Source organism: Molothrus ater, chromosome 1, assembly GCF_012460135.2.
Source record: "Molothrus ater isolate BHLD 08-10-18 breed brown headed cowbird chromosome 1, BPBGC_Mater_1.1, whole genome shotgun sequence".
In the NCBI taxonomy this organism is placed as follows: Eukaryota; Metazoa; Chordata; class Aves; order Passeriformes; family Icteridae; genus Molothrus; species Molothrus ater.
In genome coordinates, this window is record NC_050478.2 from 95,164,153 (window position 1) to 95,187,538 (window position 23,386).

The window sequence follows — 23,386 nt, forward strand, 5'->3', positions numbered from 1 at the left end:
TGTCTGTGCTAGAATAACATTTTTCACATGACACACACTCAGCATATTTTTTAAACATCTCTAATGAAGCACAGCCACATGTATGTGTGTGCATGTTCACACATGTGCTCTAATACATACAGATATGTGTGTGCATGTTTATATATAAATATACACACATATTTAGCTGTTAACACCATGGAACAGAAATGTCTCTCTGAAAGTGATTATTTAATCCCAGACAAAGAGCTTCCTCCAAGAAGATCAGACATATTAGCCTTCAATACTTTTGAACTTCTCCCAATGGAACAAGCTTAAATCCCTTTTACGTATTGGGTTAAATAAGAAATTTGTTGTCACTGTTTTGAACAATAAAAAATGGTTGCAAGAAGTTCATGTGTGTTCCTGGTGGATCTGTAAGCTCTTTGAAAAAAGTTCTCACATATTTTCCAGCAAAGTTGGACTGCCTTGTTTCAGATTCTAGCACTACCCTGGGGGGATAAGATATTCAGGGCTTGCATCGAGTTCTGCACAGATCCGAGGGAAAACAGACTTGCTCATCCTGGCTGCAAATTTTAAGTGAGAGGTTGAGCTGCTGCTCTGTGTTGTGCATGGGTCAACAGAATCACACAGATTTGCCAAGAGACAGAATACTGTATGGTTTTCAGGGCTGGGATAAGATGTTTTCCTGAACTAGTTCAGGAGATGCCACTATTCTTCAGTACCTGGTTCTCCATGAAGGTAGGATGAGCATGTTGGTGCAACGAAACACGCAGCCCAAAGTTCTTAAAGTGCTGTTTGCTAAGTAACTTTGTGAAACAGTGGCATAATACTTCAAGAGATCTTGATCTGACTATTTTTAAACCTTCTGGTTTGAACCACAAGCTGGTATGAAGCTGGCATGTAGCTGGCACCCAAGGAACTAAAAAGCAAGTTTCCCTGCAGTTATAAGTACCTATAAGATAATCTGTAAACTTTTAAATTGAGATTTGACAGAGGGCTTGAGTGTATGCCAATTTAAAGTACATAAAAATTCCCTCTGGCTTACATCTGTGAAGACAAGGGAGGATAAGAACAGTGTCAGCTTAGGAGCACACAGGAGGAAAGATCACTCTCTGGAAATGCATATTTACTAAATATTGTGAACTCATCATTAATATTTCAACTCAACAAAATATTTGCTGAATCTTCTAATTCAGAGGCCAAAGAAACCTTTGGCAAAAGTAAATCTGAATCGACTTAGATACAGAATCAGATGATTTGAGAACTGATGGCAAAGCTATAGAACACTACAAAACCCACCAGATGTCAGTGGGCAAGTGATGATTTTTGCCAGTAGGCCTCTTCACCAGCTTCTCACACCTGGGAATTGTTTTAACCTTTTACATTTTCACTTGTTCCCATTTACATTTATATATTTGGGAACCTGTGGAATAGTCTGTTTCTTTAATCTTAAAAAACCAATCCTGCAGATATCACTCGTGGAAGCTCCAGGATGTTGAGGGTTCCTGTGCTTTGACAGGTTCTGGCACCTGCCAGAATTGAGGGTGTTCTGCCCCGTTAGCGAGAGCCGATTAAACGCAGAAACTGAAGTGGGCTCTTACGCACCAACAGTGAAGAGTAAGGCAGCAGCAAGGTCCCTTCAGCACCACCAAATCCTCCCATGGCACTCACAGCACCAATCCCTCCTTCCCACAAATGGCATTTCCATCACCACCACTCCTGCACCCTGTGTGGTTCCACCCACTATCAACACCTTCCCATGCATTTACAAGGAGTGGGTGAGTGTAGTAACAGGGCTCTTCCCCACAGTTTAAATCCAGAAGTAGCTGGCAATTTAGCACAGATGAGTAACTCAACAGTTTATTTAAATGGAACACATTGGAGCTGAGGTAAATAAATTTTTCTGTATTTTCAGTTTTATTACAGATAACACAAAATGCCATCAACATTTAAAATGGCAAAAATAGTGCAAAATTACTTCTGTGATAATACAAGACAAATGTTGGCAACCAGCAGCATTTTAAAAGCAACAATAGGAAACAAATCAGGCAAAGCCCTAGTTTATATAGCATGGCAGAAATGCAACTAATCTACAGGCTTTTCTCTGTAAGACAGGAGAAAGATCAGTTACATATAGTCAAACCTATGAAAGGTAACTAAACCATAGCATTTGTAAAGTAGCCTTGTATACCAGCTTCCAGACAAAAGGTAAATATACTTTTATTTACCTTTTATCATTTGTCTTGACTTGGTTTGGCTTTGTTTTTGGGGTTTTTTTTTGTATTATGTATGAGAAAATGACATGTTGCTGAAGAGCTCACTTCCTTTTAAACACTGGCACCATGAAATTAGAGCTATGTTGACAGTCACCATCCAAGAAAAAAAGCAAAACAAAACAAAACAAAACAAAACAAATATTGTCACAGTACTAGGATGAAATCCAGCTTGGAAAAATGAAGAGAAATACAACTATTACAAAATAAACTTAAAAAAAAAAAAAGTTTCATGAAGGGCATGAAGGGCATAAAGTCCCATTGTATCAAGTCCTTTAGAAAAAAGGATTTGCAAATGTATGTAAAAACAAGTGTTAAATTACAGTTCTGTAAGATTTGAGTTTAGGAGCTAGTGTGGCATTTGATTCTTATTTTCCAGGTAACATAATAATATTCATTTCACAGCAGTGATTACGAGGCAACAATCTTATATATGTGTATATATTGGTATCTGCATGTTCAGTAGGTCACTGAAGTCACACTTAGAGCAATAAAGTTACTCAAAGGGCAACTACAGGGTCTCTATGGACTTCTGAAGAATGGGGTTGTCAATTAAACTTAAAAAAAAATCTTTTACAGAGCAGTTTCAAATAAAAGTCATCAAGAAATACAACAAAAAATAATGAAGCTTGAGCCAAATTCAGCCTTTAAATGAGTTCGGTAAGAATAAAATTGTTTATTTTTCAATCATTTGACTTGACAAGGAAAACTTATTTGGGAATGTTTTATTGATGAGTCAAACTGTCCCAGACACTGTAACAAAGAATTAAATATTTTATCTTTAAAAACCCAACTAGAAACAACAATATAATTTGGAAGAATGATTAACTGTGTAAGCAAGTAGCAGGATATACAAAATGGGATTAAAAACCTAAACAATTTAGTCAAATTTTCAAATGCATTAGAGGCTTATTAACCTGAACTGTCTGAAGAAGTTGATGATACATGGATTCACTTGACTGTATTTAACCCTCAAATTTTCTTCCAGCTACCAATGACGAACAGCAAAATACACAAAGTTCAGAGATTCTCAAGTATGTTACTGACCTCTTGGGAAACTGAATGGAGGAAAACAGAAAAAGTTTACATCATAGAAGAAGACACAAGACAACTAAGAACTCTATGGCTAATATGAAGGAAAAAAATATTGCTGCATTCCCACATCTATATTTGCATTCTGCTTACAAAGTTTGGGTTCAGGGCATTCAAATTAAATGTCTGCATTTCTACACAGAACAAGGAAGAATTCTCTCCATCATAAATATGTGGTATTATGCACATATATGTACAAAGGATATTTATCCCTTCTCTTAGATCTTGGCTTTTTAAATTTAAAGCCCTCAAAATATCAGTCAGTTGCAGTGTTGGAAGAAGCAACTTCTGTTGCAGAAGTCTATTCACACCTTCTTAACCTTCGGCTGAGGTCAGGCAGCTAAACCACATTCTTAGCTCTACAAGAAAGTAAGAGACGGAATCTTTAAGATACCATTCTTTAGCATTTATAAATGGTCAACCATGCAATAAATTAACTACTAACCTGAATCAATCCCATAGAAATGGAGAATGGAGAGAATAACAGAAAAAACATTACAATAGCAATTCTTTTTTGGGTACTTAGGTACCAACAACCTCCTGATGCACACAGTCTAAAGGTTATTTCTGCTACTAGATTTGATTAGGATATTTTCCCCCATCATAAAAGAAATTGCTTTCTCATTGAAAGATTGAACATTTTCACAATCTTTTTTTTAATGAAAACAAGTATTTTCACTACATAGGAAAGATATTATTTTAGCTACTATTTCACATGAAGAAAATATTTGAAAGATAGCTTTGTGGAAATTTCTGTAGAATAGCCTTCAAATTACAAGATAAATTCCTAAATGTTGATTTGTGGGATGCACTTTTTAGAAGAAACAGTCCAATAGATCTCAGCCCAAAGCTGTTGAAAACTTTTTATATAATTCCAATGGTGTGGACCTCCTACCTTACTATTATATCCACACAACATCCTAACAATAATAGCAGTCAATACTTTCAGGTGAAATCTTGTTATTGTTATTGTCTGTGATGAATTTGTATCTTCTCATTTGCTAAATGAAATTTGGCAACTGAAACCAAAGGTCAGTAGTATCTCACTGCAACGCAGGAGCAGAACAAGAGGGAGAGTTTTGAAGATCTGTGGAAAAAGCTTGGAAGCTTCAGAGCTGGCATTTTTAATATGTCTGTTTTTCCACCAACAATTGTAATGCTGCAAATGCTTCTTTAAAAACATCTTTCTGTAGTAGTATGTGCTGTGCTTTGGAAGCTCTGCTCTTCTGATTAGTCTTTGAAAACAAATTTCCCTTTCACAGTAGTTTATGGCCTTGAAAATGATAGGGTGACCTTTATTAACAAAGAACTAAGCATGGAGACTGTTAGTATAAGAATCAAATGTTCAGCTTCTTAAATTGTTAAATACTTCTCTCACATTGCTTTACTAACACACTCTAACAAAACAAAGAAAAAAATTAGGATTATGCTGTGATTTCCTGGACAAGTCAAGAGGCTGTTCAACTTGGCACATGAGTCATAAAAACTAACCCTTTTTGCAAGATAATTGTAAAAAATGGGGGATTTTTTCATGAATTATAGAACAAAGTCCTTCCTGCTGACTACATCACTGAATTCCAGTGTAAGGACTTCTCACACATAAATCTTGCTACACAGTAAATTGGAAAACTCCAAGTAATTCCCAAGTGTTCAAATGAAAACATGCACTCTGAATGCATGTGTAGTAATACATAATGTAGGAATTTAGAGCCCAGCTTTTCAGAATCAAAACTGTAGGCAAGAGTCCAACAGCAGAAGTTGTTTTAGCTCTAGTTTTCTTTTTAAATCATCAACACCAATGAAGACCCCTTACCAGTGGGATTCTTGGAAATCATATTTTAAACACTGTATGGAAAACACTGTTTTCTCTCAGGGGTTTAAGCATTATCTACCATGATCAACTTGATGCTGTGGCACTTAACTCATAAACAAAAATAAATCAGAGTATCAGAGTAAAAGAAAGTTCTGACCATTCACAGATACACCACTTCTGCTCATCAATCCTCAGTGAAAGCCACAGACTTTGGAGCTGTGGATATCTGTGCTGATCACTAGAACAGATCACCTCTGAAGAAGGACCATGCCTGAACTGCCTGGCTTGAAGCAGGAGAGATTAAATGCTAAACCCAGGGATGGAATATGCTGAATACCAAAGTGTGAAGGTCAGAGATGAAAAGCTTCCATCCATACCAGAGACTTTCTTTAGGAAAAGCAGACAACTGATATATTTGTTCACTAGAGGAAATATATCTCAATAAGGAAATGAAGGACATGAAGTGCATCTCTGAGACAAAATGCACATTTGTCTACCTGTTATCACTTCCATTGAAGCTAAAAGACAGGTTAAAAGATGCACAGTTTATATTTTGCAGCTTTATTGCTCTGTCTTTCTATTTGCTTTGTATAATATACATTTTTTGTGCTGTTCTGTCTGCGTGACCATCTTGCTTCCGTCAATATTTTAATCTGAATCAATATACTTCCATTTATCTCTGAAACAGTTAACTGTATTGGCTGTTCTTTCCTGTACCTTTTACTACTGATAACTTGTGATAGGCATTCAGTCCTTAAACCTGGTGAGCTTCTTTTACTATGTCCTAATGCTGTATTCTTGATATTCAAAGGAATGCTCAAAGGACAAGCTTGTTTTATCCTGCAAGACTATTACTGACAACCACCCACAATGTGGGTTGAAATATCTTGTCACAAAACTAAATTTATTCCCTTTTTATGACAGACAATTTTGTCCTGTGATTAGATCTCGGCAACACAAGAACATTTAGCCACATTTCTTGTAATGATATCAAATAATATACACAGCTCCACTTTAATAGTTTTTGGTTTTAACTTCGATCAGATTCAAGGGAAACTTTGAAGCCCAAAAACCAGGCTTATTTTAGTCCGAGAGAAAAATGAGCCACTGAAGGCACAAATTTATGTCAAATTCTAAGTTTTAGTAAATACAAAATGCCTTTTTTAACATTGTTCGTTTCACAAAAAAAAGCACAATTTGCTAGCGTTCTTTGCAATTTAGTTACCTCAGTTACCTCATCAGTTTGCTCTAGAAGCCATTTCTATAGTAAAGTGATTCTTTTGTAGACAGCTGATATCATCATGATCCAAAAGCTCAGGGACTATTACAGACATAGTGATATTATTTTAATAAAAGAAACTATTTTAAATGTCTAATAAACATACCCAGAGTTTTCTTTCAATGCTCCAGAACACCTTAAGTAGAAGTTTTACTTCTTTTGGCTCTCTTTAACTTTGAATAACCTTCTTCTTTCTGCTTACAAAAACAAGACAAACAGAAAAGGGCAAAAGCCAATAAAGCAAATGAAGCAATACTAAGCTAAAAGTTCAACTAAAAAAATTGTTTCTGAGTGAAATGCTTAGTTGAGTAAGAAGTAATTAATAAAAGTTTCTGTTTTCCAATATAAATAATTTGAAGTATGTTTATAAGTACAATGGCTAAATAATTAGGACCACAGCTACTTTGAAAATACCCTTTACATGCTGGTAACCATGACTTTCAAAACCAGCCACCATTTCTGATGATCAGTAAGGACAAAGGCTTATTCTTCAGAGATGTGTTTACCAGTGTCCCCAGTTAGCACCATCATATTTTAATCTGGGGACAGGAAGAATCAGCCTAATGAGCACCAGAGAGTCCATCCCGATGCCAATTAACAGATAAGTCTCTTTCCTATTCCTGACACACCAATGAAATTTCCTGAGAACTGTGCATCCACCTCTCTTGAGTCCAGCAGTGGCAGCGTGGCAGTGAGAACTTGCTGTGTCCTGACACTTCCCAAAAGTATCTTGCAGGGCTCAGACAGGTACCTGTGCTACTCAGAGCCTGCCTGGAGAGTGAGGAATGCACGGGGCACTTGTGACTCCTGCCTAGGACAGGGCAGTGCCCCTTCCCCATTCCAACAGTGCTGCCAGAGCAGTTACAGGCTTTCCATGCTCACAAGCCCTGTTGTGTCTGAGTCGTTCCCAGCAGCAGGCAAAGGACTCCATTTTGTACTGTGGTGAAAGTCTCCCCTCAATACCCAGACCCCTGGGGTTGTTATTCCTATAAACAGCTATTTTAGTTGCTGGTTTTCTTCTCTTTGTGAGAGTGATTCTACTGCTGTAGCACTGCAGTGCTGGGCCTGTAAGCACTGACTCAGTTGTGGCCCTGTGGAAGGGCCTTTCCCAGCTGCAGTTGTGTGGGGCCAGCTCAGAGCAGCTGGGCTGGTGCTTCCCACACAGACTCCTCTTTTCCCTGCAGCAGCTCCAGCTCTGGCGTGTGTGTTCCTGCAGCAGGCCCCTGGGGTTGCTGCACTGGCCTTTTCTGATCTGCATGGAGAGCACAGGCTGTGTTCCTTTAATTACAGCTAAAATGTCCAGAATTGCCTTGTACTTGGCTTTAAAAGCATAACAAAACAAAAAGTCATTTCTACAGAATGTTGCTAAATTCAGGTCCTTGAGATGAAAATCTCACAGAGCCAGTGAGAATGCCCAGAGTTATATTAGGCAGTATAGGACTTTGAGAAAATCTGCTTCAGAAACAGTAACATGATTAAACATTTCAGTAGCATCTTTTGCTGGACACAAACATTTAAAATGAACTCTTCAAGTGACAGTATCATACCTGATGGTTACTGTTACTTTTATCCTGGTTAAGGTTAATTTCATCCAGAGAGGTCAATAAGATTTCTTAGCCTGCCCATTTTAATTGGAACATACTAAAAATGTTTAAATATCTTTTCTGTCCCTTAATTCACGTCCTTCTGGACAGGATTAAGGAGTCTGTGTGTGTAGGGGGGGTTACCTGTCTTCTTCTGGCACAACTTTTCTTTACAGATGCTTCCATGTTGCTCTCCTTGACTGGCAAAGTCGGTTTTGAGGTCAGTGTTTCACAAGTCAGATACTTGTTCCCTGTAAACATCTAAAAGTACAAAGTTTATACCTTCACTAGAAAAATACCCCACAACATTTTGAACAAGATCTCTAACTTTTGAAATTACCTGCTTTTTCAAAAGGTGCCCTCATCACACAAAGCTGAGATAACCCACCAAATTACATTGTATAGATGAAAAACGTGATAAGCCCAAGACATTTCATCCATATACCCAATATATGGAATATCATCCTCATAAAAATTGCACTAAAATCAGCTAAACTATTTATTTAATTAAAATGCAGGGAGAAGCACAGAAAAATAAGGTGGTGAAGTACCTCTAGCTGTCACCTAATCATAACTTTTACCCAAAATAGAGCTAACTTCAAAGATAGATCACCTTGTTTTGGGTCCCATTCAGTCAAGTTCTGAGAATATGGAAGGCTAACAAACCCAAAAACCTCCCTCTGTAACTTGTTCTAGTAGCTGACTACTTGCTCTCACACTGAGGATATTTTCCTCATGTCCAGTGGGATTTTTTTCCTGTTGCAACTTGTGCTTTTTGTGAAACTGTAATTAAACTTGTATTTACAAAACTTCCATGTTTGTCTAGTAGCACAATGCCTTACACACAACTGCTGTCAGCACTACACAATTGATGAGGTTTGAGATTCCTTCCATGAGAAAGGAATTATTCCATTAATATGGTTTCATGTGGAGAGAGATTGAATATAAAAAAAAAAGGTCACCATGTTAACCTCACACAGACCTTGATAAACTGTCTAAAACAAAGGAAAACTAATTACCCCATCATAAAAGTCTCAAATTAAAGAAGTGTTTCTTTCACAAAACACAGTAAATCATCTTCCCTTTCAGAAGAAACAAAAGCAGCAGTGGCTGAAAACATTAAGTTATATGGTAGAATTTTAGAAAACTATATTGAGAATGATGGTAGAACATGATGAAAGTCATGCTCTTTATTGCTTAACATTGTTTTTGAATTTGTGAGAAGCAGTGAGAATGAGCCCTGCTCTTTACTCTACCTGTTCAAAGTTAGGTTTGGAATGGTGACTGGTTGTCTCAGCAGTACAGTCCTTAGAGTGGCATGCTGCTTTGTTTTCTTCACTTTTGGCCATGCACACTGTATCTTTGAAGACAGATTCATGAATATTTAACCCAGCTCCTTTATTTGATCTCTTTGTTTGTTGCAGTGACAAACTGGAATTTGTCATTTCACTGTCTAATTTACAAATCTGCAAACGCACTTCTGTTGACTGGCGTTGTTTCTCAAGAAATTGAGCAGTATTTTGACTTGGAAACTTTTTCCCCTTTCTTGCATTTGAAATAGAAGATTCATGTGTATTCAGACATGGACTGGTGTTTGATTTCTGAAGCACTGGCCCAACATTCTTAAGAAAGAATGGAGAATTTGTCTTTTTGTGATTGACTTCACTTGGACTCCCACCTGAAGCTGAGTTTTCAGAAAAATCAGAATTAGCCATTTGTCCACTAGACTGGGTTTTCCATTGGAATATGGGTGCACCATGTTTTGTGTGTGTCTTCATGTTCTTTACCTGAAGCATGCTGCTGTCAGTAGGAGTTTTGACTGGTATATTTTGAATGTGTTTGAAAACCTGAGTTATGCTGGATTTGTGCACAGACAGCATAGAAGACAAAACACCCACACTTTTAATGGGTGAATGCCTTTCAGCACTTTCCTTTTTCTTCCTATCTGTTTGATTTGTGATCTTTCCATTCATTTGCATCAACTTTCCTTTGAAAATTGGTATAATTTTGCTGACTTTTGGGAGTGTGGATTCAAAGGCTGAGTTTACAGGTGTTCCTAAAGATTTTGCAGAAGGTAACTCTGGTGCACCTGGTATTTGCTTATTGCTCATTGATTTCTCTGTTGCCTCAATGCTAGCCCCTCCTGGACTCTCACTGCTACTCGAAAAACTCTGTGCTCCTGGCTCTTTGATCAAACGCTCCATCCAGTGGCTGTTTTCCGTACTGCACGATGAAGGAATTCCAGGCCAAGTAGGTTTTCTTGGAGGAGCCTGCGTTAGAGATACTACACAAACCATCTCACCGTCCAATTTCGTATGCGTAGGTTTTATTTCCTGCAACACATCAAGAGCTGCTAAATTGAATAAACTGGGTTTAACGGTCTGATAGTGCCACCTAATGCATTGCTATATGGCATCAACCTAATACACATCACAATATATAAGAATACAATTTTGTGGTTTGGATCAGAATTACTATCTTTTAAAACAATATTTAGCTGTCACTATAAATTAAGGGTTTTTTTTATCCTCCCCGAATTCTTTGTTTACTAACTATGCTAGAATATCATATTCCTCAGAAGGAAAGATTTAAATTACAGTAATTATCTTGGTTTAGTGCTTTCCAGCTGGATAACGTCTACCCCTTTTGAGGGGTTCTGCAGAAGGTTTGACTGACAGGGCTCCTCATCTCTTAAGACTTCTAAGAGCACCTGTATTGTGAGCAAAAGACAGTTTGGATGTCTATAAAAACTGCAGATGACACAGAGGACCCATTCTAGCTTTGATCACTGGAGAGACGTAAACAGAAACTGCTTTCTGAAAGAGGATTATAGTATTTTAGAACCTCTGCAACTTCTGTCACTATTATTTGTTCAGAATTAATTACTTCATTTCTTTTTAACACACTACTACCAAAGAAATTTGAGCCTTAGCCTTCATCACAACCTCAAATTATATAGGAGTTTTGATTACTTGCCTCCTTTCCATCACCAGACATGGAGTAAACTTTACAGCTTGAGTGTTTTAAAATGCTTATGTCCACAGTCCTCTTTTTATTTTTAAACAAATTTTAATATTACTACTACTGCTAGTAATAATAATAATAGAATCATGAGTAGTTTGGGTTGGAAGGGACCTAACAGATCATCCAGTTCCAGCCCCACTCTCATGGGCATAGATAACTTTGACCAGACCAGGTTGCTCAAAGCCCCATCCAGCCTGGCCTCGAACACTTCCAGAGATGGAGAATCCACATCTTTGGGCAACCTGTTCCAGTGCCTCACCTTCCTCACTGCAAAAATTTCTTCCTAATATCTAATCTAAATCGACCCTCTGTGAGTTTAAAGCCATTTCTCCTTGTCCTATCATTACATGCTCTTGTAACAGTAAGAATTGTAATAATGTTATGGTTACTATTGTTGTCATTACTCTTGTTTTTATTATTATGGAAGAGATTTGAGAAAGGTCTGGATACCAAAATGTAAAAAAAAATCTACAGAATTGCAAACACTGATAGCAACTAATTAACACCAAGTCCATTTTTAAAATGTATTTATGTTAGTAACAACTTTACAATGGCAAATACTGTAGCTTTTACTTACATAATAATTAAAAGTTACAGGATTGATAGTTTGTTGTGAAAAGCACAGTTATATGCTCTTACTGTGCTCTGAATATGATAAAGACCACTTCATACAATGAAAAAGTATGTGCCATTAATACGTTTAGAAAGAAAGCCTTACATGCACTGAAGCCCTGGAGAGTTCTTTTTTAGCATAAAGTGCTTTACTTGTCATCTTTACTGGAAATCCACACAGCTGTGAAAAATTGCTCTTCATGTCACAAAGAAAAGAGTTCACTACACCTTCTGCATCTGTTCTGGGGAAATACTGCACTGGCTGACTTCGGATGCAACTTAAAGGGTACCTGAGTAAGCGTTCAGGGATACATAACAAGTTTCTTTACATTTCTATAACTATTAATCATCTTTGTTGAGAAGAAAACATGAGTTTGCCTAAATGTTTTTTAAAATGGCGAGAAAAGCACTTAATTTCTTATGGGCCTGACGTTTATAAAGTTACAGGACTCCAGCACAATTATACCACACTAACCTATAACAGCAGAGATTACTCAATATAACTAACCCTTAGTCTAGTGTTTCCTGGCAGGAAAAATATCTTTAAAAGCAATTTTTGTTGGTCACATTTTTACACAATTTGACTTTCTTTTACACCACATCCTTTTACATCACATTTAAAGTGGCATTATCACATTTATGGAAGCCATGAAGCAAATTGTTCTATTTGACTTCCTATTATTCAATACTGGGACAGAGATATTTTGTTTCAATTTGTCTATTAAAACACTTCTCTACTGACTACTGTGAAATTATGAAAGAAGGAAATGTGGCACACTCAAAAATGAAAAGCAGAGCTTTGCTAGAAGTGTAGGAGAGGAAATGTGACAAATACATTCTGAAAGGATACGTGAAGAACCTTTCCCCTATTGGTTTGAAGTAAACACTCAAGTATGTTTTTGTCTCTTCAAGATCCTCAGGAAGAATATATCCATACTTAGATAAACCAAATAAAAACAGGTATTACAAGGACAAACTCAATAGGCAAACAAAAAAGGGAGGGAAAAATGAAAGCAGTGTGTGTGTTTCTTACCAGACTCTTCCAGTGCATCTGAAAATCCTTATACGAACGGAAAGGAGATTCTGGAGGAATTATGTGGCTGATGTTTATGATCTGACCCATTTTCATGCTGTGCACAGGTAAAGAAGGGATGCTTAGAAAGGGTGTCATAAAATCCAGTTTAAAATATACTGGCCTTTTGGGGAGAAAAAAATCTTATTTTTGGCAAAGTACTTAGAGATTATGTTTTGAGGACTAATACCTTTAGCTCATAAGTTTATGACATAACAAAAGCAATATTTCCTGAAGTATGGTAAAGAATAAAGTGACAATTACAAGTGACATTTCTCTTCAACATTCGCTAGCAGTGAATGCAGAACAAAAGCAAATATCATCATTACTTCTCTTTTATTTAATGATGAGAAATCTTAGGTAAAAATAGAGGTAGTTCATTGCAAAGATGGAAACACTTTTTCTTTAAATTGACTTTCTGCTAAAATTGTATTTCAGAAAAAATGATGCTCTTGCTTACCATAAAAGCAGCCAAAGATTAGTAAAATTAAAATAGTATTTAACTGTGTAATTTATGATTTGTTGATTAATTTTTCTTATTTTCCATAAGAATGAGATAATAAAAGCAACAAATTCCTGACTTTAAAACAGACTGTAAAACAGAAGTGTTCTTATCACTAGCATCAAATTCACAATTTGTAGGGCAAACATTCTGAGAAATGTTTATTTCTGCTGAAATGTCAACAGATTCCTACCTTGGCAAAACATAGCACCAGTTACTTAATATGGAATGTTGCTGAATAACTGTGTTTTCATTGCTGTCAAACACCTTTACGATGTTTGCTGAAATATCAAAATCTCCCAGCTTAAAACAGAAAAGAGAGTTTATTTGCAAATAATTCTACAGCAGTACAAATTTAAAATTTTCAAAAATAGTTGTGTATCACGATACACTGAAACTTGATATATTATTATTCATCAGCTCTCACAGGTTGATTATTTCAGAAGGCATTCCCATCATCAAATTGCATGCTATCTTATTTTAGAGCCTACACTACTACAAACCATGCAAGTAAAAGGTTTAAAGTTTATTAAAATCAAAGAGATTTAAACTTTATTGTATGTTTATTGCAAGCTTCAATGCATGTTTTTAAAAAGTTCAAATCAGATACTTATGCTTGACATTCTAGTAATAGCAAAGTGTGCGTCACTTTGCCTAAACATGTGCAAGTGTCCAAGGAACAGAATTAATGGGACATGCAGTTTCATCCTCTGAGAAGTCAAAAAACACCGCACTTTTTCACAATGTCAGAATTTGACTGTCATGGAACAATCAAAAAAATTTCAGAAATATTTTATCTTTCTATTATCTATGAGGGTTTGCATTTATTCACTGAGAAGAGAATCTGGCCATTTCTGTTTTACAAAAGTATTGAAAGGATCAAACTGGTAATAAAGACATATCATGATCTTTTCCATCACTGGTCTATATAATTTGGGAACTGGCTTCTTAGAGATAGCTTTAATATTTATGATGTTTCAAGCCAGTCGCAGAAGAAACTATATTCTTCTATTTCAACAAAAAAAGAGCTTGGATCAGAAATATTTATTTTAGAAAAAAAAAGCAAGCCTGACAAATACGCCATGCACGTATGGATATACTCACCACAGGTGGCATGGCTGTCAAAAAGGATAACAAGTTTTCGACCTCAACCATGATTTCTTGAACAATGTATAAATTAAACTTACAAGCAGCATAGTCCTGGCTGCTCCAAAATTTTGGAAGCTGCATAGAAATTAAGCAGATTCCATAATAACCATATAAAGGGACCTTGAACATGGTGCTGACAACTCACCTGCAGTTGCTCTGCTGTTACTCAAAAGTGTCTGTGTACTACAGTGTGACTGAAAGCTTTCTAGAAAACACTGCTAGAAGGAAATCTAGAGTCACAAAGACACTTCACTGCTATATTCTGTTAGCTTTTTTGAAAGCTCTCCTAGCCTTGAATCTGTTTTACAATGCTTGCTAGAATGCATCAATACAGATACAATATGGATGTTATATTGACTGTTATACTGTGTAGATAGTCAATGAATATGGTTAATGTCTCAATGCAATCAGAAATAAGCACTTCTACCCCCATCATGCTAACTGGAAGACACCTAACAGAAAAGAAGATTAAGATTAATAAAACAAACACAGTCATAGAAAATATAACTGGCTTATACCTCGGGGGGTGGCAGCCGAATTGAGCAAGGCTCCACACTGATGCAAAGCTGTCTTTCTGACACATTGAGGTCCATAACTAAATTAAAAAAAAAAAAAAAGCAAAATGCCTGTTTTGAATTACAGCTCATCTCTTAAGCAGAAAGTTAACCCAAATATTTATTTAAGATAATTGTTAGTCAAAATGCTGTGTTTGAAAATCAAAAGGCTAGACTTTCTCAGCACAGAAATTGAATTAGTTGCATTTCAAGTGTGAAAAATAAAAATAATAATGAATTAGTGTCATACAGTAACTCAGAAACTCAAGTCTGGCTGTGCAACTGTGTGCTTGATCCTCATAACCTTGACAAACAAACACCCATTTCCAAAGCAAATGTAGTTCATATGACCATTTGCTGCACTGAGTCATTCAGCACAGTATTTTCCATCCAGGAGCTGTCAATAGCAAAGATTAAATGAGCAAGGCAAGCATTTACAGACACACCTCTAGAACTTTCACTCAGCTACAAGTTTTTCAACACATATCCCTGCTACTAACTTAGGCTCCAATATCACCAAATGTAATTTTTAACTTTTATACTGGAATAAAAGTACTACTTTTTAATTTTTGCAATAGCTAACCAGCATGCTTTGTGATTTCATTTTTGTGAGCAGTAAACAGTACATACTGGACAGTCACCATACCCCATTTTCCTATCTATTATTATGGAACTTTCATACCACTTGCAAGACTCCTAATTTAAGGCAAGTGCAATATTTAACTGCAATAATTATAACATTGAAATGACAAATGTCAGTCTATGGCTGTAGATTAATACTATGAAAATTATCTTTGTGAGTAATTTTTCAAAGGTTCAGTTGAGCTGACAACTATTACAGACAGAACATTACCTGCCACCAAGAGTGTTTTGACAGAAGTTATTTCAGAATGAAAACCAAAGACCCTGTGCTGGTAATACCAAGATTGTGGCAGTAGGAAAGTGCTTAACTTTACCTTGCTCTCTCAACTTTACCATTAACAGAATATTGTACTTACCAACAGCATTTTGCCTTCCTGAATGAGACAAAAAGTCTTTCCCTTAATAAATAGAATAGACAGATATTATTTTCTAAACCATATGTCTGAAGTCTTTATGTGAAAAAAAAGGAGAAATCACACAGTTTATTTATGTCTATCACAAATGCTGAAAGTGTGTTCCTTTTAAGGAGATAAAATCCCCTATGTCAATTAACTTTTCACTGATTCATTAACATCTATAAGAAAGAGAGATATGTAAAGGTATATTAGTGGGCAGCAATCTATACATCACTTTTTCCTCCTAACCCTCTGCTTCCAACAATATTTGGTTTCATCTGGTACACTGCATTCAGTTGACATAATTATTTGATCTATTACAAAGATAAGGAAGGAAATGAAAAGGTGAATGGAATGTCCATTCAGAACATTAACTTGTGTCATTCAACTTGGATAAAAAAAACAATAAAAGTGCAAATAAAGAAAAAAGGTAATAGGATAAAGGAATGAAACAATTTATTATAATGAATGAAATAATTATGGAATTTAAATGATGGAAAATAAATGCTACAATAAAGAACCAAAAACTAAACACTCAATCCCTGACCCAAGTGAATCAAATACCTTGCACCAAGAGATGACCAGCCTTGTTCCATCTGGGTGCAAGCCTGGCTGTAAGTGTGTAGGAGAGACAGGTTTGGAGAAGGGCTGGAGTAACTGTTTGCGGCGCTTCCAGCTAATAACAACAGTGACAAAAAGAAACATTTTTAATAATTTAACAAATTTTTTAAAGGCCTCCGTTAAAATTTAAGCAAATAAACTGCTACTTCATCTTGGAGCCAAATCCTAGTAAGTGCCACACATGCTTAGCTTTCATCTGCTTTGCTTCAAGAGGAAGGTAGCACAGTATTTGATGTATTGGATTTCATGCGCCATTAACGTGAGGTGCACAACAGTTCCTAGAATGCTTTCACAGGGCTGATAATAGACCTGGGGAAAAGATTAATTGAACCCTCTGGAGTACTTCACTAGATATGCAACTCCCTCCAGGCAATAGGCACAACATCCAAAGCTGACATTAGCTCTGCTGTCAGAGTCAAGACCAGGACATTTTCTGGCAATCACAGTAGATAAATGCAGCTTTGCTCACCCAACAGCTCAACTTCCCTGCCTGTCCTGAAGAGCTTTCTCTTGACCATCAGCATTAGGCAAGAAACTAACTACAGCAGGCTAAAAAGAGTTAAGTAATACACCTCCAGAGGGATGTTTCTAAAGACTCCTGCAAGGAACTGCTTGGTGTTGAGAAACCTAACAATGACAGATCACCTGCACATATCAACATAAAGCAGTTCTGTAAGGTAAGCATATTTGAACAGTGTGTATCTTATCTAATCTGCATATGCATTTGCACTTCTTGGAACAAATGAAGATACACCCAGCTGGTTGTACAAATGAATTATGAGAGCTACTGGCTTTGATTACAATCAGTCTTCTGACTCACCAATTTTAGTGCATCCACACGTACATTCATAAACCCCATAGATGTTGCATACTAAAAGATTGTAAATAATATGCATAATGGTCTAAAAATATATAGGCTGTTAAGCTCAGGGGTTCCATTTCTTCTCTATGCTTTTGTTTTGTTTCTCTGAGACTGTCCTGTGCAGGCTGGGTAAACCCAAAGGTGAGTGGGGAGACAGTTCAGCTGCCTGAACATTCCCACTGGATGAAGGGCATGACACCAGCAGGAGAGATGCAGGTCTGTGGCCCAAAGATTGTCTCGAGGTCAGTCCCCAATGCCTCTGAGCAGGAGCAGGATGCCACTGCAGCAGAGAAATCTAGAGGTATTGCTCACAAACTTCTAAAAGCCATTCAGTCTGATAAAGTATATTTACCATGCCCCCATTCATAGGACACATTTTGTCTTGGTAACCCTGAAACTGGGCCTCTGTAGTGCAAACTGCAGGGCCCATGAAAAATACTCATCTCTGGCAACAGCAATTGCAGACAAGTGTAACAGCCTAGAGAACTGTGTCATATTTCAGCACTTACAGTAGCTCCGTGTCTCTCTGCATAGGCTTGACATATTCCTGATTCGTAAAATGGTAGCTAGAAGTAACAATAAAAAAATAAATCAAGGGTTTGGCATTAAGCATAATTTAAATTCTGGTACAACAGTGACTTTGCCTTTGAAAATCATGCAAGGGAATAGTTAGCAAACACTTTATCCTGTGTTTTAAAGGAGAAAACTAAAATAAGCTCAGGCATTTGTCATAATGTCATCTCATTTCTAGCTAAAGATACAGTCATAAGCAAGACAGGTGAGCCAAAGACTGCCCAAAACAAAGCTGCAGAACTCTGCACCTGCTTCTCTCCATGTGAACTGGGTAGTACCTTACCAATTGAGTCCATTTCATCCCACAGACTGGTTTGCCATCTGAAAAGGCCATTTCATCAAAAAAAGAAAGGACTTAAGCTGTCCTACACCACTAATGAACAAAGAAAGAAGTCTGTTTTAAATGAAATATTTTTACTTATCCTTGATCCTCAAACAAAACACTTCTTAGAGAAACATAACATGCATGTGTGACAAATACAATTGACCCCTAGCCATACTTTGGTGCTGACTGACCAAGAAGCAACAAGCTCACATCCTTGGGATGAACTTGCAAGCTGGATAGTCCCTGGCTCATCTACAGGGGAGTGAAGGTGTCTTGAAAAATATTTCAAAAGGTGTTTTCGAAACCCGAAAGTACAAGATAGCCAAAGTACAGAGAGAGCTATCAGCACTAAATCAGAGACACCTGTCTCACCTATACTATTGATTAGGATCCAATTACTTCACTCTTTAAATATTAAAATCAGGATAGGCTCAATCTGAGCACTTCCTGAATGCCAGACTGTACGACAGCTGGCCTGCATGGCAGGTTTGAGCAGGGACTCCTCTCAAGTTTAGAGATTCCATACTGGAAATTAAAAGAACCTTCCTTACAAAAGGTCAAGAGACCCCTTACCTGCGACCCTGCAGTAAGTGACTGAAAGCATGCTGAATTCATGCTATGAAGAATTACTAATCCATGCAGATACTCAGATACTATAAACATTGTAGGGATAATCCCATTAGGCATGAACTGCTGACCAACTCTGAGACAAAGATTGGGTACAGCCACACATAGGCTCCAAAAAGGAATTCCAAAAAGGGATCCACTCTGAACCTCATGTCTCCACACGAGGGCCCTCTTCACCCTTTGCACCTCCGGTCTCTCTATGAGTCATTCTAACTCAGTTTTCCCTTTTCATGGCTCCTCCATGTGTCATTATTAAGGTAAACCTTGGCATCAAACTTCCTGAACCTTGTCAGAACACTGTTAAAACTTTGCTAAATTCCACCACACCCATCAAACTCTGTCAAATTATTATTTTACCTCAATAAAACATAGTGCTACTTCTCTCTTTTGAGTGATGTGCACTCTGCTCACCTGCAGAGCAGTCTGTAACTACAGATACTTATTTACACAGTGATACTGACCGCCATCACAACTGAAATTTGATTCAGTGTCCCCATAACAGGTGCAGAAAGGATCTCTTGGTACAGGAATAATAATTGTCTATGAAAGAGGTGAGAAAGAAATTAAAAATATTATTTTCTCTGCTTAAATTTATTTTCCTTACCTCTTGTAAACAAAATACATTCTACTTTTAATCAGTTTCCATTGGTTTAGTACAATAAATTGGATTAGTCCAAGTTACTTGCTCTAGATGACCCACAATGGTCTAAGACAAAGATTAAAGGGCTTTGGCACACAAATGGAGCTCTCCTAAAGTGTTCCTTTTGGCAGAATTTCTCATTTCTCCCCTTTTCTTTTAAAGGGAATAACATAATGCTTGGTGAATGCTAAGGAGCCTTACATCAGCTTTCCAAATAGTCTTTTCACTTAGTCACAACTACATGAAGCATCCCAGCTTTGCAGGTAAACACAGATTCATTTTAACCATTTATTAATTTGAAGTATGCGTATTCTTTAGTTTTAGCCTGTGAAATTTAAAACATAATAGAAATTTTGGTTTTGTTCCCCAATAGAAAGCAAGTCCCCTGCCCAAGAAAAAAAAAAAAAAAAAGCTATTTTTTTTCCAGTACAAAATTGTACTGTTTGCCAGTGATAAGAATTTTGCTGATTTTATTACAGTAAATTCTAGCACCGCTAATAAAATATTTGAATAACAACCACTAGGAGCTTCTGGAAAAAATAGCCCTCAAAACTCTTTACCTGCAAGTCTTTATCTGTGTACTCCTTGTCTCAGTTTCTGGTATCTGAGAACTCAGTGTTACTGTAGCAGCACAGAGTTTTTGCAGCTCAGGCAGACTGACAAAGAACAGAGGCTGGTGTCTGGTGCTATTCATGGTATGTTGCTGATTGCCCCCAAGCAGCACCTGGGTCTTAAAAAAAAAAAAAAAAAATTTTTGTAAGGCAGGTGTTTGTTTACAGAACTTTATATGTTATTAGATAAATGAGTAATCAATTCTCTTTTGATTAAGAATATAGAGAAAATATAAATTGGTCAACTAAAACAGCTGAATATCCTTTTTGTATATATAAGGCATTATACTTGAAAAAATAATTATTTGCAAGAGTCAAAATATTCAAAGTAATAAAAGGACAAAAGAATACAGAGTACATGTATGATCCTTTCCATATTAGCTGAGGACATGCAATGGAACTCTGTCATTTTTGGAACTTCCTAAAAACCACCGAAAAGAACCCAAAGAATCAGAATTTCAGACTAAGACTATGATTCTTTGATGCAGTTCTAACAAATTACATGTGAATAGGAACAACATTAATTCATATTACCCATCTTGTTGAGTGCCTGTGGTGTACTCCTTTGCCCTGCAGCACAGGCCGGGCTCAGTGTAATGAGGTAGAATATTCATGACAAAAAAAAATCTAACATTTCATTACTTGAAGAAAAATACACCCTTTAACTGTATCACCTTTTTCAATCAAAGTCTTTCAAAGAAAGACAGGTAGTTAGAAAGCCAGGAACAAACACTGCACACCAGAAAAAGCTGTTTTTTATATTAAAAGCTATTTATAGTATATTTATATTTCCCCCTTCTCCAAACCCTAAAACAATTTTAGGAAATGGTCTCACTGGCACAGTGAGGACAACAATAAATATTTTGATCCTAAATTTTGTGAACTCACCAGGTATTCATCTGAAAAGCAATTTTGTAAATTCTGATAAAACAATTATGAACTGGAATCATATTTTGAGGAACAATGTCAAAGATAACTTTGCTGTTCTGATTTTCCTTTGTTTTCTTTACAGTGTAACACTTTAAACAGATTAACCTCCGTCATATCCAAGAAAAATCACAAGGTGAGTGTTTTATAACTGTCATTTAAAAGAAAATAATGCTTTCTTATTTCTTACCTTTAAAGGAAAACACATTTCAATGTTTTTCAGCAGTCACGAAAAGCAGGGTTTTTTTAAAATGCCAGCCAAGACTATCACTTCATCAGAGAATTCCAAAAGGTACAGCTCAAGGGAAAGTTCAATTAAAAAAAAAATAAAAAAAGAGAGAGAAAAAAATCTTGTCTTTTTGCAACCATGGAAAAGAAAGCCTGAGTCCGAGGCTTTCATAATGTTTATTGGGGATTTTTGTGGCAGAGATGTTGTAAAACATGCTGCAATGTTCCAGTGCCCTGCTTGCTGCTTGAGGATAACTCCCCCGTGGGAACAATTTGCTGTATTAAGCCTAGGTTAAATCTCAGACATCTTAAAAGCTAATGGGACAGAGTGCTTGCAAAAGGCTTCTCCCTTCAGGGGAGAGGATAAAGAGAAAAGCAGCAGTGAACACAGAGCTGCCAGTTAAGAAAGAGCTACTGGTTATAAATCATGGGAAATGAGCACAACCGCCCTCGATTCGAGGGGACTTTACGTGTGTGGGAGAAATGGGACCTTTACGTGCCAATAATCACAGCACGTAAACTTGAAACCTGAGCTCCTGCTAAGCTGAAGGGAGCATCAGTCAGGGAACGGCTATCCCTGTCTCTTCTGTCTGAACAGGCAACGAAATCCCAGAGCTCGGCAGCACTGTTTGCAATTTTCAGTAACAACCTGGAGTCGGAATGAAGAACCTCCTTATCAAAGCTGGGAAGAACACCAATCTGAGGGAGAGTAGCTACTCTTACTGTCAGGCTGACTGAAAGTTGAGGCAGGATCTGAAGATGGTGGTGACAATCCATGAAATACAAAGCTGTCCTGCACTCAGGCTCAGGGTGCAGAAGTTAAGCACCAGCTCTCAGGAAGGGTGACAGGTCACACTGGGGAAGTCTTATGCTACAAAAAAAAATCCCCCGACAAATCCAGCCTATAATCACGCCTGAGTGCGTCCATGGGGCTATTGCTGCTGAGGCAGCCAAGTTGTGCATGGATGTGACATGGGGATGTGGGGCATGAAATATAGACAAAGCCATCGGACACATCTGAGACCAGAGTAAAGGAAACATATTTTACCTCGGCCGAAACTGCAGGGAAACAGGATGCTGGATTGGTGACAGAGCCTCCCCGAGAGAAGGGGAAGGCACTGCACCCTGTGCCCTCAGCCCACCTGGCAGCGAAGCAGGGCAGTGCCACAGGGAAGCCTCGCTCCAAGCCCCGCGGAGCGAGCTCTCCCAAGGCGGGGCGAGGGACTCGCGCGGCAGCCGGGAGGTTTCGAGGAGCTGTGAGGAAGCGCCTGTGGCAGGGGCGCTCCCGCCGGGATCGCCTCACGGGCTGCGCGGGAAAAGCAGCGCTTCCCGCCTTCGGGCACTACTGCCTGCCGGGATCAGCGAGGGTGTGTGACGTCCCGGGCAGCCCCTGCCTGCTGGGACACTGGCAGGAGAGGGCAGGGTGATCGGGCGGGTGCTGTGACTGCCGGCCAGAGCCCCGGTGTGTCCGGGTGTAACTCAGCCCGCGCCCGGTGCTACGTGTGCCCATGGCAAAGGCGCTTTAGCCAGGCACAGGCAGCTCTTGGCCGAGCCGGGGCGCCAGCCGGCTTTACCACAGCGGAACCAGGATAATTCAGCTTAGATGCTAGGGAAAAAAAATCTTTACTGAGAGGGTGCTGAGGCACTGGAACAGGCTGCCCGGGGAGCCTGAATCACAGATTCTTATGGTTGGAAGGGACCTCTGGAGATCATCTAATCCAACTCCCCTGCCAAGGCAGGGTCACCTGGAGCAGGCTTCACAGGAACACGTCCAGGTCGGTTTTGAATGTCTCCAAAGAGAGGGACTCCACGACTTCCCCGGAGAGCCCCGACCGGCGCACTTCTGCCACTCTCAGTGTAAACGTCTTCACGTTAAGGTGAAACTTGTTGTTTTTTAGTTTACAGCCATTGCTCCTCGTCCTGTCTCACTGAAAAGAGTATGACAGCTCCCTGTGTCTCTTCCCATAAGAAGTGCTGTAGACTCCTAAACATCTTTAGGA

General features: G+C 38.0%; 1 protein-coding gene across 1 annotated transcript; it reads right to left on the reverse strand.

Moving 5' to 3' along the window:
- Positions 1 to 3,618: 3,618 nt before the first annotated feature.
- Positions 3,619 to 22,470, reverse strand: C1H18orf63 (chromosome 1 C18orf63 homolog). The gene is made up of 15 exons (XM_054516532.1): positions 22,435 to 22,470; positions 20,181 to 20,350; positions 19,442 to 19,520; positions 17,965 to 18,021; positions 16,537 to 16,648; positions 15,934 to 15,975; positions 14,900 to 14,976; positions 13,426 to 13,535; positions 12,692 to 12,788; positions 12,509 to 12,594; positions 11,765 to 11,948; positions 9,279 to 10,355; positions 8,167 to 8,283; positions 6,546 to 6,633; positions 3,619 to 3,706 (listed from the first exon to the last, which is right to left on the reverse strand). The coding sequence occupies exons 2-14, from the start codon at positions 20,312 to 20,314 to the stop codon at positions 6,577 to 6,579; spliced, it is 2,229 nt and encodes a 742-aa protein (XP_054372507.1). The 5' UTR covers positions 20,315 to 20,350; positions 22,435 to 22,470; the 3' UTR covers positions 3,619 to 3,706; positions 6,546 to 6,576.
- Between the last annotated feature and the right edge of the window lie 916 nt (positions 22,471 to 23,386).